Genomic DNA, 17998 nt, shown 5'->3' on the forward strand with positions numbered 1-17998 from the left:
CATCGGTGCAGACCCGATGGGCTGAAGGGCCTCTTCTGCACTGTGGTATTCTGTGACCTACCTCACATTAAGTTGATCTTTCTCTACACCCTGGCTATGACTGTAACACTACATTCTGCACTCTCTCAGTTCCTTCTCCCCCATGTACTCTATAAACGATATGTTGTGTCTATCACGCGCAAGAAATAATACTTTTCACTGTATCCCAATACATATGACAGTAATAAATCAAATCAAATCAAAATCATATCCCTTCATGTCAATGGAATCTAGTAATCTATTGATTTATGTTTTTAACATCTGGGGTAAAGAATGTGAAAGATTTCACTACTCTCTGAGTGAGGAAATTCGTCCTTACATCAGTCCGAAATAGTCTACATTCTGGGACTGTGTCCCCTGGTTTTAGACCCCTCCAGCCAGGCAAAACATTCTTCCTGCATTTACCTGGCCAGCCCTGTCAGAATTGTGTAGGTTTCAATGAGATCCCCTCTTATTCTTCCAAACTCCAGTGAATACAGGCCCAGTCGACCCAATCTCTCTTCATTCAACAATCCCACCATCCCAGGAATCAGTCTGGTGAACCAGGTTCTTGGAGACCGGGATCTAGAGACTGGGTTCTAGAGACTGGGTCCTGGGAGACCGGGATCCAGAGACTGGGTTCTAGAGACCGGGATCTAGAGACTGGGTTCTAGAGACTGGGTTCTAGAGACTGAGTTCTGGAAGACCAGGATCCAGAGACCAGGTTCCAGTAACTAGTTAAGGATCAGAAGTTTGGCAGGACAGTGATGTGTCAAGGCTGTAGCATGTGGGGGCTTCTGTTATCCAGGGTGAACATGTCTGCTGTAAGTTCTGTGGCTTGAGGAGCGTCGGCTCAGAGTCATCGAGCTAGAGGCTGAGGTGTAGACACTGCGACACATCAGGGAGGAAGAGAGTTACCTGGATGCTCTGTTTCAGGAACTGGTCACATCCCTTGGGATAGAATTTTCCGGTTTGGATAGTGGTCTATTAAAACTGACAAATAAAACTGACATTAAAACTGACATTAAAACTGACAAATCCCCAGGGCCTGATGGCATCTATCCTAGACTGCTCAGGGAGACAAGAGATGTAATTGCTGGGCCTCTGACGGAAATCTTTGTCTCTTCATTGGACACAGGTGAGGTCTCTGAGGATTGGAGGATAGCGAATGTGGTACCGTTATTTAGGAAGGGTAACAAGGATAACCCGGGTAATTATAGGCCAGTGAGCTTGACGTCCGTGGTAGGGAAGTTGTTGGTGAGGATTCTTAGAGACAGGATGTATGTGCATTTAGAACGGAACAATCTCATTAGTGACAGACAGCATGGTTTTGTAAGAGGGAGGTCGTGCCTTACAAATTTGGTGGAGTTTTTTGAGGAAGTGACAAAAACGGTTGATGAAGGAAGGGCCGTGGATGTCGTCCATATGGATTTCAGTAAGGCATTTGACAAAGTCCCACATGGCAGGTTGGTTAAGAAGGTTAAGGCTCATGGGATACAAGGAGAGGTGGCTAGATGGGTAGAGAACTGGCTTGGCCACAGGAGACAGAGGGTAGCAGTCAAAGGGTCTTTTTCCGGCTGGAGGTCTGTGACCAGTGGTGTTCCACAGGGCTCTGTACTGGGACCTCTGCTATTTGTGATATATATAAATGATTTAGAAGAAGGTGTAACTGGTGTTATCAGCAAGTTTGCGGATGACACGAAGATGGCTGGACTTGCGGATAGCGATGAACATTGTCGGACAATACAGCAGGATATAGATAGGCTGGAAAATTGGGCGGAGAAATGGCAGATGGAATTTAAGATGTGGAGATGCCGGCGTTGGACTGGGGTAAACACAGTAAGAAGTTTAACAACACCAGGTTAAAGTCCAACAGGTTTATTTGGTAGCAAATGGTATTTAATCCAGATAAATGCGAAGTGATGCATTTTGGAAGAAGTAATGTAAGGGGAGTTATACAATAAATGGCAGAGCCATCAAGAGTATAGAAACACTGAGGGACCTAGGTGTGCAAGTCCACAAATCCTTGAAGGTGGCAGCACAGGTGGAGAAGGTGGTGCCTTTATAGGACGGGGTATAGAGTATAAAAGCTGGAGTCTGATGTTGCAGCTGTATAGAACGCTGGTTAGGCCACATTTGGAGTACTGCGTCCAGTTCTGGTCGCCGTACTACCAGAAGGACATGGAGGCTTTAGAGTGCAGAGAAGGTTTACCAGGATGTTGCCTGGTATGGAAGGTCTTAGCTATGACGAGAGATTGGGTAAACTGGGCTTGTTCTCCCTGGAAAGACGGAGAATAAGGGGAGACCTATAAGAGGTGTACAAAATTATGAAGGGTATAGATAGGGTGAACTGTGGGAAGCTTTTTCCCAGGTTGGAGGTGACGATCACGAGGGGTCACGGGCTCAAGGCGAGAGGGGCTGGTATAACTCAGATATTAGAGGGATGTTTTTTACACAGAGAGTGGTGGGGCCTGGAATGCGCTGCCAAGTAGGGTGGTGGAGGCAGACACGCTGGCATCGTTTAAGACTTACCTGGATAGTCACATGAGCAGTCTGGGAATGGAGGGATACAAACGAATGGTCTAGTTGGACCAATGAGTGGCACAGGCTTGGAGGGCCGAAGGGCCTGTTTCCTGTGCTGTACTGTTCTTTGTTCTTTGGTCAAGGACATGAGGGTGTGACTACAGCTGAGGCAGGTAAGGGGACTCAGAGGGCAGGAGTGCAGGAGCGTCAGCCTCTGCAACCGTCCAACAAGTTTGAGGTTTTCTCAGATTGTTTAGGTGCGAGTGGGGTTGCAGTGTGGATGAGCTGACTGACCATGGCACCGTGGTACAGGAAGCTACTCAAATGGGGGGAGCACATAAGAAGGTAATGGTAGTAGGAGACAGTATAGTGAGGGGGATTGACACTGGAAGTGGGGGGGGGGGGAGGAGGAGAAAATAAATACAATAATTATCACTAGAAAAAATGAATAGGGAAACTAATGGGGCTGATAAGTCCCCTGGACTCAATGGGTTGCATCCCATTGACGTTAGTGTATCTTTAAGAGATATTTTTAAAATCATGTTCTCTGCAGCTCTCACAGCCTCAGCTCTCATTGCTGCCGGGCTGTCTGTAGAAGTCCTTTTATTGCTACTTCAGTGGTTTAAATGGGCTTGTTTATTTTTAGTCTGGGTTTTTTTTATCACCCTGCATTGTTAGGAGTAAGACTGGTTGGCAGGTCAGGTGACAGGGGCACTTTCACTTTCATTTTTGAGTGACTGTTTTGTTTAGTTTTAGAAGGGAGTGGACATCAGACTGAAAGCAGTCTCTCTCACTCTCTCTCTTGGTTTTGGTAGTTCTGTTGGTTAGCTGAAAAGCAAGGCTTCCACCCTTCCTGTAGTAGAAACTATGCCGTTGGTTGTTTGACTAGAGTCTCTCCCTGGTGTTCTGGGAACCTGTTCTGACTTCAAACTGTTGAGTATATCAAAAGAACTGCAGCATTCATCCAAAGGACTCAGTTCCGGTATCACGTGAGCATTAGTCTTTGCTGTGTTAAACCTGTGGAAGGATTCTGTTTATGGGATTGGTTTGATTGGAACATCTTAGATATATTTGTTAAGGGTTATACATTATTGTGGTTGTTTTGTTTGTAATTTATTGTAATTCTTGCTAATATTCTTACTATACATGTTAACTATATTCTTAAATAAACTTTGTTTGATAAAAGCTCACAAGTCGGTCATTTGGGGTGACACAGTGGTTAGCACTGCTGCCTCACAGCGCCAGGGACCCGGGTTCAATTCTGGCCTCTGGTCACTGTCTATGTGGAGTTTGTACATTCTCCCCGTGTTTGTGTGGGTTTCCTCCGGGTGCTCTGGCTTTCTCCCACCGTCCAAAGATGCACGGGTTAGATGGATTGGCCATGTTAAATTGACCCTAGCGTCAGGGGGATTAGCAGGGTAAATATGTGGGGTTATGGGAATAGAGCCTGAGTGAGATTGTAGTTGGTGGAACTCGATGGGCTGAATGGCCTCCTTCTGTCTGTATTGTAGGGATTCTATGATTGTTTCAAATTCAAGGTACAAAATTTATGATCCAGGCGGGCTCCATAAAACACTTTGAAGTTTCTGACCCGAACCATAACACTACAGAGATAGTGGATGCGCTTGTAATAATCTTCCAAAAATCCTGAAACTCTGGAAAAGTGCCAGAGGATAAAACTGCCAATGTAACACTTTTATTCAAAAGTGGAGAGAGACAAAAAACAGATAACTGTAGGCTGATTAGCTTAGAGTCTGTTATAAAAGATATAATAGCAGAGTATTGAGAAATACACAGTATCATCAAGCAGAATCAGCCTGGCTTCATGAAGGGAAAATCACACCCGACAAATTTATTAGAATTCTGTGAGTTGGTAAGGAGCAGGATAGATAAAGGGGAACCAGTGGGTGTAACATATTTGGATTTACAAAAAGCATTCAATAACGTACTGCACAAAAGATTACTTAATAAGGTAAGAGCCCATGGTGTTGTAGGTAGCATATTAGCATGGGTAGAGGATTGACTGACTGATAGAAGACAGAGAGTTGGGATAAGAGGAGCATTTCAGGATGGGTTGTTTCCCCTTGTAGGAGAGTCTAAGACCAGAGGGCATAATCTCAGAGTAAGAAGTCGCCCATTTAAGTCAGAGGTGAGGAGGAATTTCTTCTCTTGGGGGAGTGAATCTGTGGAATTCTTTACTGCAGAGGGCTATCGAGGCTGGGTCATTAAGTATGTCCAAGACAAATTTTTAATCAGTAAGGGAATCGTGGGTTTTGGGGATAAGATGGGAAAGTGGAGTTTAGGATTATAATATCAGATCAGTCATGATCTCATTGGATAGCAGCGCAGACTCAATGGGCCGAATGGCCAACTTCTGCCCCTATATCTGATAGTACAATTAAATCATCAACCTATAGTTAAGTGAACCAAACCCGTTGAATGGGCAGAACATTTTTAATGCTGCACAACACACGTACTAAACCTGCTAATATCGACATACTACCCTCAACACAGGCAGCAAAAAGCAAATGGAATCAACACCTTATGTTCTTTACATTTCTATTCAGGAAATGGAGCAGGAATGGATATGTAGATTGGGATCTGGAAACTTCAGACCACCAGAAAGTTCATTTTTTTCTGGAACACTTTTCTTCCACTTTTAACCGTATTTTAAACTTCATAATGATGGATGTCAGAGCCACCGGCCGATTGTCATAAAGGCACGCTGCTTGGTTTTTCTTCGGTACCGGGATGATGATCGTCTTCTTGAAGCAGATAGGGACCTCAGATTATTGTAAAGAGAGGTTGAAGATGTCTGTGAATACCCCCGCCAGCTGATCCGTGCAGGATCTGAGTGCTCGGCCATTGTACTCCATCCGGGCCAGTCACTTTCCTTGGGTTGATCTTCGAGAAAGCTGCTCTGACATCTGCAATGGTGACCCCAGATACAGGTTCATCCAGGGCTTCCAGGGTGGAGGGCATGCTCTCGCTGACCTCTTGCTTAAAACGGGCATAGAATGCATTGAGCTCATCAGGGAGAGGTGCGCTGGAGCCGGCGATTTAAAAATGAGATTGTCATCGACTTCAGGAAGCGTAAAGGAGAACATGCCCCTGTCTACATCAACGGGGATGAAGTAGAAAGGGTCGAGAACTGCAAGTTTTTAGGTGTCCAGATCACCAACAACCTGTCCTGGTCCCACCATGCCGACACTATAGTTAAGAAAGCCCACCAACGCCTCGACTTTCTCAGAAGACTAAGGAAATTTGGCATGTCAGCTACGACTCTCACCAACTTTTACAGATGCACCATAGAAAGCATTCTTTCTGGTTGTATCACAGCTTGGTATGGCTCCTGCTCTGCCCAAGACTGCAAGAAACTACAAAAGGTCTTGAATGTAGCCCAGTCCATCACGCAAACCAGCCTCCCATCCATTGACTCTGTCTACACTTCCCACTGCCTCAGCAAAGCAGCCAGCATAATTAAGGACCCCATGCACCCTGGACATTCTCTCTTCCAACTTCTTCCTTCGTGAAAAAGATACAAAAGCTGAGGTCACGTACCAACTGACTCAAGAACAGCTTCTTCGCTGCTGCCGTCAGACTTCTGAATGGACTTACCTTGCATTAAGTTGATCTTTCTCTGCACCCTGGCTATGACTGATACTACACTCTGCACTCTGTTTCCTTCTCTATGAACGGTATGCTTTGTTTTCATAGCACGCAAGAAACAATACTTTTCACTATTACATGTGACAATAATAAATCACATCAAATCAATTAAATCTTTATAATCTGGAGTGAAATATTCACAGAACGATCCAGCACAGGAGACCATTCACCTATTGCTCAGATATTGACTCTTTATAGGACTATCCAACTATCCCCCATCACCCGTGTTCTCTCCACAGCCAGGAGAGTTTCTCCTTTGGGTATTTATTCAATTCTGCTTTGATATTTGCTCTGCAGTTGTGAGAGAGATAGCAGTAACCATTTAAAATCCACATGTGCCATGAAAGAATTAATTAAACTCTGTATGTTGTCATAGTGAGACTCACCTATTAGCAGGGCATGCCCACTTGGCTGTTTGAGAATTCTACTGATCCGTGAGATGTGCTCAATGGCAAAACTGAACATCACCAGGTCCATGGGAGCCTTACTGCTTCGGTTGAACTCAATGAGATAGCATTCAATAGTCTGCATCAGGGAGACAAGGGCAAGGGTTCAATGTCCAGTGCAACAGGTCAGTATAAAGCACCGTGTATGATGTTACAGAGAGTGTTTATCACTGTCATGTTTTTTTATTCATTCATGGGACATGGGTGTCGCTGGCTGGCCAGCATTTATTGCCCATCCCTAGTTGCCCGAGGACAGTTGAGAGTCAACCACATTGCTGTGGCTCTGGAATCACATGTAGGCCAGACCGGGTAAGGACGGCAGATTTCCTTCCCTAAAGGACATTAGTGAACCAGGTGGGTTTTTTCCAACAATCGACAATGGTTTCACGGTCATCAGTAGATCCTTAATTCCAGATATTTTTTATTGAATTCAGATTCCACCATCTGCCGTGGCGGGATTCGAACCCGGGTCCCCAGAACATTAGCTGAGTTTCTGGATTGATAGTCTAGCGATAACACCATTGGACCATCACCTCTCTGTATGATGTTGCAGAGCATGCTTATTGCTGCCACGGTAGCCCCAGTACTTACTTTCTTCAGCTCGTTCATATCCGTGATTTCATCATATACCTTCTTCCGCTTCTCACTGGTTTTCGGTGACATGTAATCACCAAAGAACAGATTGCGGATGTGGTCATCACTCAGATCTCTCCCCATGACAGCGTTGCTGAAAAGATTGCTGATTTTTTCCTTGAACTGGGTCTGCACTGCATTCTGTAAAAAGAAACAAACTTCAAAACCGTCAGCAGAGCTGTGACCTTTCACCTGCGGATATCGGAGACAAACAGTTTGCTGAGAGGCTGGAGAGCATCTTCACACAGAGACTCGGTGTCTGTGATGGCTTGCACTTTATATTTCCAAATGCAGGCTCTGGCTCACTGGTGTTTCTGAGGGGGGGTGTGGGGGGGGGTGTGGGGGGGGGCGGGGGGGGCAGTGAGAAAGGAAATTATAGGATGAATAATATTACTGAAGTGTAACTCACTAAAGATGGAAGAATTCCACCTGCAGATGCAGCAAGAAGCTTCATTTAGCAGGTTGTGGAGAAAAGACACAATATATTGATCAACTGAGGGCTAAAAATGAAAAGGTAGCAGATGAAGAGGGTAGCACAGTGGGTTAGCACTGCTGCCACACAGCGCCCGGGACCCAGGTTCGATTCCTGGCTTGGGTCACCGTCTGTGTGGAGTTTGCACATTCTCCCCGTGTCTGCGTGGGTTTCCTCCGGGTGCTCCGGTTTCCTCCCACACTCCAAAGATGTGCAGGTTAGGTAGATTAGCCATGGTAAATATGCGGGGTTGCGGGGTCGGCCTGCGTAAATTGGTGCAGACTTGATGGGCCGAATGGCCTCATTCTGCACTGCAGGGATTCTATGATTCTATGGAAGACTGGCCCTCAGGCCCTTACAGTAAACATTGCCACAGTAATCAGTCTAATTCTACAAACCTTTACAATGTGAAAGAATAGTTTTCTGTCGTGAGTGTCAACTAATCGATCACAGAAGACACGATAGACCTCATGAATCCAGAGTCGCATTAGTTTATGATCTCCTTCAATTCCATGAGGAATGCAGTCCGATTTTAACAGCAGTAAACCCTGGACAAATTCAAGAAAAAAGATTGGGGCTGAGATGATTGTGATAATTGACAGTGTCTTGTCCGGTGTAATTAGTGTGATTTCGGTGCTAATTGTTCCGAGATTGCATTACCTGAATGACTCTGGAGAAATCCCGCAGATTAAATATGTAATGTGATTTGGATGGTGTGGGAAGAAAAGTTTCCAGTGCTTGGATATACACGTCTGTAGTAGCCCAGACCAAAATCTGCATAGGAGCAAAGAATACGCAGGAAGGTTTTTATAGCTGCCATTTTGATAACTTTACAATGTCAACATTGGAGACTCTCACAGAAAAAAGAAACCATAGAAAATTACAGCTCAGAAACAGGCCTTTTGGCCCTTCTTGTCTGTGCCGAACCATTTTTTGCCTAGTCCCACTGACCTGCACTTGGACCATATCCCTCCACACCCCTCTCATCCATGAACCCGTCCAAGTTTTTCTTAAATGTTAAAAGTGACCCCGCATTTACCACTTTATCCGGCAGCTCATTCCACACTCCCACCACTCTCTGCGTGAAAAAGCCCCCCCTAATATTCCCTTTAAACTTTTCTCCTTTCACCCTTAACCCATGCCCTCTGGTTTTTTTCTCCCCTAGCCTCAGCGGAAAAAGCCTACTTGCATTCACTCTATCTATACCCATCAAAATCTTATACACCTCTATCAAATCTCCCCTCAATCTTCTACGCTCCAGGGAATAAAGTCCCAGCCTATTCAATCTCTCTCTGTAACTCAGCTTCTCAAGTCCCGGCAACATCCTTGTGAACCTTCTCTGCACTCTTTCAATCTTATTTACATCCTTCCTGTAACTAGGTGACCAAAACTGTACACAATACTCCAAATTCGGCCTCACCAATGCCTTATATAACCTTACCATAACACTCCAACTTTTATACTCGATACTCCGATTTATAAAGGCCAATGTACCAAAGGCACTCTTTACGACCCTATCCACCTGTGACGTCACTTTTAGGGAATTCTGTACCTGTATTCCCAGATCCCTCTGTTCAACTGCACTCTTCAGAGTCCTACCATTTACCCTGTACGTTCTACTTTGATTTGTCCTTCCAAGCCCACGGATAACCTCACGATGCTCCACTTCTCCAGCTTCCACCCTAAACACGTTAAAGAAGCCATCCCCTACGGACAAGCCCTCCGTATACACAGGATCTGCTCGGATGAGGAGGATCGCAACAGACACCTCCAGACGCTGAAAGATGCCCTCATAAGAACAGGATATGGTGCTCGACTCATTGATCAACAGTTCCAACGCACCACAGCGAAAAACCGCACCGACCTCCTCAGAAGACAAACACGGGACACAGTGGACAGAGTACCCTTCGTTGTTCAGTACTTCCCCGGAGCGGAGAAGCTACGGCATCTCCTCCGGAGCCTTCAACATGTCATTGATGAAGACGAACATCTCGCCAAGGCCATCCCCACACCCCCACTTCTTGCCTTCAAACAACCGCACAACCTCAAACAGACCATTGTCTGCAGCAAACTACCCAGCCTTCAGGAGAACAGTGACCATGACACCACACAACCCTGCCACAGCAACCTCTGCAAGACGTGCCGGATCATCGACACAGATGCCATCATCTCACGTGAGAACACCATCCACCAGGTACACGGTACCTACTCTTGCAACTCGGCCAACGTTGTCTACCTGATACGCTGCAAGAAAGGATGTCCCGAGGCATGGTACATTGGGGAAACTATGCAGACGCTGCGACAACGGATGAATGAACACCGCTCGACAATCACCAGGCAAGACTGTTCTCTTCCTGTTGGGGAGCACTTCAGCAGTCACGGGCATTCGGCCTCTGATATTCGGGTAAGCGTTCTCCAAGGCGGCCTTCGCGACACACGACGGCGCAGAGTTGCTGAGCAGAAACTGATAGCCAAGTTCCGCACACACGAGGATGGCCTCAACCGGGATATTGGGTTCATGGCACACTATTTGTAACCCCCACAGAGTTTCACTGGCTGTCTTGTCTGGAGACAATACACATCTTTTTAGCCTGTCTTGATGCTCTCTCCACTCACATTGTTTTGTTTCTTAAAGACTTGATTAGTTGTAAGTATTCGCATTCCAACCATTATTCATGTAAATTGAGGTTGTGCCTTTATATGCTCTGTTTGTGAACAGAATTCCCACTCACCTGAAGAAGGGGCTTGCAGCTCCGAAAGCTTGTGTGGCTTTTGTTACCAAATAAACCTGTTGGACTTTAACCTGGTGTTGTTAAACTTCTTACTGTGTTCTTCCATTGAGCCAGTGTCTAATCCAATTTACTACCTCCCCATGTATACCTAGCGACTGAACCTTCCTAACTAACCTCCCATGAGGGACCTTGTCAAAGGCCTTGCTGAAATCCAGGTAGACAACATCCACCGCCTTCCCTTCATCCACTTTCCTGGTAACCTCCTCGAAAAACTCTAATAGATTGGTCAAACATGACCTACCATCCACAAAACCATGTTATCTCAGTCCATTAACATCAGCTACAGGACCTTGGTGAGACCGCATTTGGAATATTGCGTGCAGTTCTGGTCACCTCACTATAAGAAGGATGTGGAAGCGCTGGAAAGAGTGCAGAGGAGATTTACCAGGATGCTGCCTGGTTTGGAGTGTCGGTCTTATGAGGAAAGGTTGAGGGAGCTGGGGCTGTTCTCTCTGGAGCGGAGGAGATTGAGGGGAGACTTAATAGAGGTTTATAAAATGATGAAGGGGATAGATCGAGTGAACGTTCAAAGACTATTTCCTCGGGTGGATGGAGCTATTACGAGGGGGCATAACTATAGGGTTCATGGTGGGAGATATAGGAAGGATATCAGAGGTAGGTTCTTCACGCAGAGAGTGGTTGGGGTGTGGAATGGACTGCCTGCAGTGATAGTGGAGTCAGACACTTTAGGAACATTTAAGCGGTTATTGGATAGGCACATGGAGCACACCAGGATGGTAGGGAGTGGGATAGCTTGATCTTGGTTTCAGATGAAGGTCGGCACAACATCGTGGGCCGAAGGGCCTGTTCTGTGCTGTACTGTTCTATGTTCTATACAGACTTTTCAGGTTAAACTGCTGTTGCCAAAAGAAAGACTTGCATTTATATGGCACCTTTTAAAATCCCAGGATGTGCTAAAGTGCCTGACGACCAATGAAATATTTCTGATGTTGGAATGTCACAAACACAGAGCCAATTTACACATGGTGAGTTCTGATCAACAGCTGACAATCAGATAATTTGTCTTTGTGATGTTGATTGAGGGATGAATGTTGGCCACGACACAGGGAGTAACTCCCCTGCTCCTCTTACAAATAGTTTCAGGCAGCACGGTGGTACAGTGGTTCGCACTGCTGCCTCACAGTGCCAGGGATCCTGGTTCGATTCCTGGCTTGGCTCACCGTCTGTGTGGAGTTTGCACGCTCTCCCCGTGTCTGCGTGGGTTTCCTCCTCCCACAGTCTGAAAGACGTGCTGGTTAGGTGCATTGACCTGAACAGGCGCCGGAATGTGGCGGCTAGGAGAATTTCACAGTAACTTCACTGCAGTGTTAATGTAAGCCTTACTTGTGGCTAATAAATAAACTTTAACTTTTCTCGACCTCACTCAAGAGACAAGATTTACAGTTAGAGGAACCCCGCAGCCTGGGAAACCACAATGTTTCTGTGCTGATTTGCATTTTGAAGCCATTGCGAATCTTGCCGGATGATGGAAATGCAATGAAATTCTGTTTGACAAGTTAATGTTGCAGCTTAATTATCCATCTTCAGCTCTCTGCTGAAGATGGATATTCATCCTGGAGTTCAGTTACTAGTGGTGTACCGCAAGGATCTGTTTTAGGGCCACTGCTGTTTGTCATTTTTATTAATGACCTGGATGAGGGCGTGGAAGGATGGGTTAGTAAATTTGCGGATGACACTAAAGTCGGTGGAGTTGTAGACAGTGCGGAGGGAAGTGGCAGGTTACAGAGGGACATAGATAAGCTGCAGAGCTGGGCTGAGAGGTGGCAAATGAAGTTTAATCCGGAAAAGTGTGAGGTGATTCACTTTGGAAGGAGTAACAGGAATACAGAGTACTGGGCTAATGGTAAGATACTTGGTAGTGTGGATGAACAGAGGGATCTGGGTGTCCATGTGCATAGATCCCTGAAAGTTGGCACCCAGGTTGATAGGGTTGTTAAGAAGGCGTACGGTGTGTTAGCTTTTATTGGTAGAGGGATTGAGTTTCGGAGCCAGGAGGTCATGTTGCAGCTGTACAAAACTCTGGTGCGGCCGCACTTGGAGTATTGCGTACAGTTCTGGTCGCCGTATTATAGGAAGGATGTGGAAGTGTTGGAAAGGGTGCCGAGGAGATTTACCAGGATGTTGCCTGGTATGGTGGGAAAATCGTATGAGGGGCTTGAGGTTGTTTTCATTAGAGAGAAGAAGGTTAAGAGGTGACTTAATAGAAGGTTAAGAGGTGACTTAATAGAGGCATACAAGATGATCAGAGCATTAGATAGGGTGGACAGTGAGAGCCTTTTTCCTCGGATGGTGATGGCTAACACGAGGGGACATAGCTTTAAATTGAGGGGTGAGAGATATAGGACAGATGTTAGAGGTAGGTTCTTTACTCAGAGAGTAGTAAGGGCGTGGAATGCCCTGCCTGCAGCAGTAGTGGACTCGTCAACATTAAGAGCATTCAAATGGTTATTGGATAACATATGGATGATATTGGAATAGTGTAGATTAGAGAGGCTTTAGATGGGTTTCACTGGTCGGCGCAACATCGAGGGCCGAAGGGCCTGTACTGCGCTGTAATGTTCTATGTTCTATGTTTTCTGCAGCTTTCTGAGTGGGATTCGATTCTAATCTTACCCTGGAATATCTTTTCTGGGAGATGTCAAACCCCCTGTTGAAGTGCCAGTCCACCACCTGTTGGAAGATGGTTTTCATTGTCCCTTCACTGAAAGCATCTATGGTGATAATGTTGAAATGACGGAGGCAGCGTGGAGTGACAGCCTGCCTCCCACCACCAGGTGGAGCCATTGCTGCCACAATAGACATCCCATTGAGGGGCAGAACGCTGGTGTCCTTCCTGTAATCACATAATGGATAGTTTCATTCCAGATCCAGCACCACACTCTCAGATAACCCAGAAACAATCACTCGCCCCACATACATCTACCCTAGAAACACACACTGCAGCAAGTTAGCTCAGCTGGTTAGACAGTTAGTGTATGGGTTGAATGAACACCAGCAGCACGGGGCTGGACCCCTCTTCTAGTTATGGCCAACCCAGGCCCTGCTCCCTCTCTCCCCCCTCCCCCACCCTGCCCGCTCCCCCCCACCCTGCCAGCTCTCCCTCCCCCACTGGGTGGGCACTTCCAGGGTGTCAGGGAGCAGTGCCAAGGCTCTGTCCTGTTATGTCCCTGACCAGCCGGGGCTACAGTGGTCACCAAGCTCCCCACTGTTCCCTTAGAATTAGGCTGAAAGCCAATTTTGAATATGCAAATCATCATTAATGTATGCTAATCTGGGTCACACCCGGGAAGATGACAGACTGTTTAGCGCTCGGCACTAATCCCGTTTGAGGCCTCTCGCCAAATTTTCCCAACATAGCGGGAACTGCTACAGGTGTAAGGGGCCGGAGAATTGCCCCTCAGACTCTGCTGACACAAATTCAATTAAAAAAAACAAATTAATTGATTAAATAAAAAAGAAAGAAACCATTGTTGATTGTTGGAAAAACCCATCTGGTTCACTAGGGAAGGAAATCTGCCGTCCTTACCCGGTCTGGTCTACATGTGACTCCAAAGCCATAGCAATGTCTCGCAGACTAGTTAACCAGCGTGACCATGGTCTATCTATCCATGACAGTATTGGTCAGATTGATCTTAGAATCATAGAATCCCTACAGTGCAGAAGGAGGCTATTCGGCCCATCGAGTCTGCACTGACCACAAACCCATCCAGGCCCTATTCCCGTAACCCCACGTATTTACCCTGCTAATCCCCCTGACACTAAGGGGCAATTTTTAACCTGGCCAATCAACCTAACCCGCACATCTTTGGACTGTGGGAGGAAACCAGAGCACCCGGAGGAAACCCACATAGACATGGGGAGAACGTGCAAACTCCACACAGACAATGACCCGAGGCTGGAATTGAATCCTTGTCCCTGACACTGTGAGGCAGCTAACCGCTGTGCCACCATGCTGCCCCTTAGTCCTTCTTGAGACACAGTCCCATCATCACACGGACAGTAGCCTCCATCATGTTGTGTGGCGTGACCTCATTTGGACAGATTTATGAGAAAGATTCGGAACAGATCTAGCAACTCAAGACTGGGCGTCCATGAGGCACTGTGGGCCATCAACAGCAGCGGAATTGTACTCCAGCAAAACCTGTAACCTCATGGCCCGGCACATCCCCCACTCAACCATTACCATCAAGCCAGGGGATCAACCCTGGTTCAATGGAGAGTGCAGGAGGGCATGCCAGGAACAACACCAGGCATACCTAAAAATGAGGTGTCAACCTGGTGAAGCTACCAAACAGGACTACTTGCATGTCAAACAGCATAAGGAGCAAGTGATAGACAGAGATAAACGATCCCATAACCAATCAAAATCAATCACAAAGAGCAGGGGTTTCTGCTCCTGTTCAGTCAGGTTCAGTGATGGGAGCAGAAAACATTGCCAGAAGTCCAAAGTCATCTTTTACATCAGTGTGAAATGTTGCTACTATCGTGTTTCTGTCCAACCCCCACCACCCCCCCAAACCACCCCCCCCCCCCACCGCAACACCCGCCCCCCCCCTCCACCAAGAGTGTGGCTCTGTGACCTCAATTGGTTATCGCTGTTGGATTCGCTGTTTTGTTGAAGGTTTAGAATGGTTAATGAGTTTGATTGATAAATTGGGCTGTGATAGTCTTCAGTAGAAGCATTTTTGATAATTACTTTGTATCTCAATTCTAGATAGCTGCACCTCTTTCTGTATATAGTGACCATTCCTCAGACTGACGCTCACATACTCTCATCGCAGTCACATTGCCCGTCCAATTTTGGACTCCAGACCTTCAATCAAGCATTTCCCATTTTTAATTGGCTTTTACACTGGGCTTCATACACAACCTCAACAGAATTTCCCCAAAATTGAAGTGGTTGTAAAGAATTAGAATTGGAATGTGGTGATATAAACAGGGCCTAGTTTTAAGGCTGATAAAATTGGATATCCTAAATTAAAGAATTGGGCACATTGAAATCAAACACAGTCAAACCGCAGGCAGGCCAATTGTACAAATACACAAACGTGTCTGGGCCTGACCCACCAACCACCCATCAAAGGTCGTTACACTCTACTTGAGACTTAGCAGGAGATCATGGCACCTCATTGAAATGCATCGGCCTATTGTTAGAAGCCCAGATCGGGCCAGACTTTCTGTCACCAAGAGATCCTGTAGAAACCTTATCTGATAACAAGTTCAACAACATGGAGATGGACACCTGGGGGGGCGGACCCTGGTGTCCTGTCAGGCAGACATCAAGAAACCCACTGGGTATTGGAACCCCCTCCTGGGACCTCATTGGCCAGAAGCCAGAGAAGTTTCTGGAAAGGCAAGCAGGCTGGGGATAAAGAACGCACTCAGAGGCACACAGCAGCGAAGACTCGGCAGGGGAGACAGCCGTGACCATTCAGAAGACTGACCAGACAAGGAAGGAAGGAAGAAGCGGCCATCGAGACTCACCTTCGTGACAACAGACCAGAGGGACTCAGAGAATCGGGCCTGCAGTTTAACCAAGCCATCTTTACGGGTAGTATACTTGAATCTGCTGGGGTATCCTCTTGTTTTATGTGGGTAATTTAAGGGTTAATAGTGTTATTTAATAAACTTCTTGAATCTTTACTTGTGTTTGTCCTTTGTCCACCTTGCAAATAAGGGCACCAGGGTAAAACCTTGGAGTAAGTAAACTGGTTGAAAGTATCTGAGAATTAACAGGTACAACAGGAAGATCAATTTAACTTTCACATCCCTCTGTATATTTCTTGAGTTGCTTTGTTGAACCAGTGGGTGTTTGTCTGATCATCAGCTGTGGGAATAACCTTGAATGTAACTGAGTTAAAAATGTCTCTTATGCTCATGCAATGTTATATTCTGACTGCGAGTTCTCGTGTACTCGGCTGGTGGGAAGTACTTGAGAGATTTATGAATCTCTCCTTACATTGCTTGGTTTGCTATCCATAGAATACAAGAGCAGAGATGTACTTTTGAGGCTGTATAAGGCTCTGGTCAGACCCCATTTGGAGTATTGTGAGCAGTTATGGGCCGAGATCTAAGGAAGGATGTGCTGGCCTTGGAAAGGGTCCGGAGGAGGTTCACAGGAATGATCCCTGGAATGAAGAGCTTGTCGTATGAGGAATGGTTGAGGACTCTGGGTCTGTACTCGTTGGAGTTTAGAAGGATGAGGGGGGATCTTATTGAAACTTACAGGATAATGTGAGGCCTCAATAGAGTGGACATGGAGAGGACGTTTCCATGTAGGAAAAACTAGAACCAGAGGGCACAACCTCAGGCTAAAGAGATGATCCTTTAAAACAGAGATGAGGAGGAATTTCTTCAGCCAGACAGTGGTGAATCTGTGGAACTCTTTGCCGCAGAAGGCTGTGGAGGCCGGGTCATTGAGTGTCTTTAAGACAGAGATAGATAAGTTCTTGATTAATAAGAGGATCAGGGGTTTTGGGGAAAAGGCAGGAAAATGGGGATGAGAAAAATATCAGCCATGATTGAATGGCGGAGCAGACTCGATGGGCCGAGTGGCCTAATTCGGCTCCTATGTCTTATGGTCTTATGGTCCTATACAAACTATTGAACCTTAAATAAGCAAAGATGCTGAGGTAACTGTTATTTAAGACAACTGAGCTGAGATTTAGAGTAAAAACAACTGCTCTGGGCTGGAGTGCAGTGTAAGAATGAGTTCTTCCTCTCAGGGTACAGTGTAACAGTGAACTCACCTATCAAACCAGTAGCCGTGATCGATCCATTGTCGGAGCAGTTCAACAGGAGGCTGTGCTCCGTATTTCTCCTTCGCTGGCATATTGAGGTCATCAACAAAAACACAAACCCTTTTCTCCAGCTGGCTCCCAGAGGCAGGTTTCCTACGCCTGGTTATCAGAATGATACAAATAACTTATCATCCAAATAGAGGAAATAATTCACCATCTCACAAATCTACAAACATTCACAATGAATATTCCTGTCAATTGGGAATGGCCACAATCAGGATATCAAAGATGCAGCTCTCTCTCTCTATTTCACTCTCTCTTCCAGGTTCAATCCCCAGCTTGGGTCACTGTCTGTGTGCAGTCTGCACATTCTCTCCGTGTCTGCATGGGTTTCCTCCGGGTGCTCCGGTTTCCTCCCACAGTCCCAAGTACATGCTAGTTAGCTGCATTGGCCATGCTAAATTCTCCCTCAGTGCACCCGAACAGGTGCCGGAGTCTGGTGACTAGGGGATTTTCAGAGTAACTTCATTGCAGTGTTAATTGTAAGCCTATTTGTGACACAAATAGAAAGAGAGGCATAGAGGTTTACAGCATGGAAACAGGCCCTTCGGCCCAACTTGTCCATGCTGCCCTTTTTATTAAACTCCGAAACTAGTCCAACTTGCCGCATTTGGCCCATATCCC

General features: G+C 46.2%; 1 protein-coding gene across 1 annotated transcript in view; it reads right to left on the bottom strand.

Annotated features, from left to right (window-relative positions):
• Positions 1–17998, bottom strand: part of LOC144507660 (dynein axonemal heavy chain 3-like) — a 459789-nt gene that overhangs the window by 152972 nt on the left and 288819 nt on the right. Inside the window, exons 29-34 of the mRNA XM_078234817.1 lie at positions 17324–17473; positions 13188–13407; positions 8422–8535; positions 8160–8309; positions 7248–7430; positions 6597–6735 (exon numbers count right to left, since the gene is read on the bottom strand). Coding sequence (XP_078090943.1) covers positions 6597–6735; positions 7248–7430; positions 8160–8309; positions 8422–8535; positions 13188–13407; positions 17324–17473 — 956 coding nt within the window. The remainder of the gene's footprint in view (positions 1–6596; positions 6736–7247; positions 7431–8159; positions 8310–8421; positions 8536–13187; positions 13408–17323; positions 17474–17998) is intronic.

Source organism: Mustelus asterias, chromosome 19, assembly GCF_964213995.1.
Source record: "Mustelus asterias chromosome 19, sMusAst1.hap1.1, whole genome shotgun sequence".
NCBI classification, from domain to species: Eukaryota; Metazoa; Chordata; class Chondrichthyes; order Carcharhiniformes; family Triakidae; genus Mustelus; species Mustelus asterias.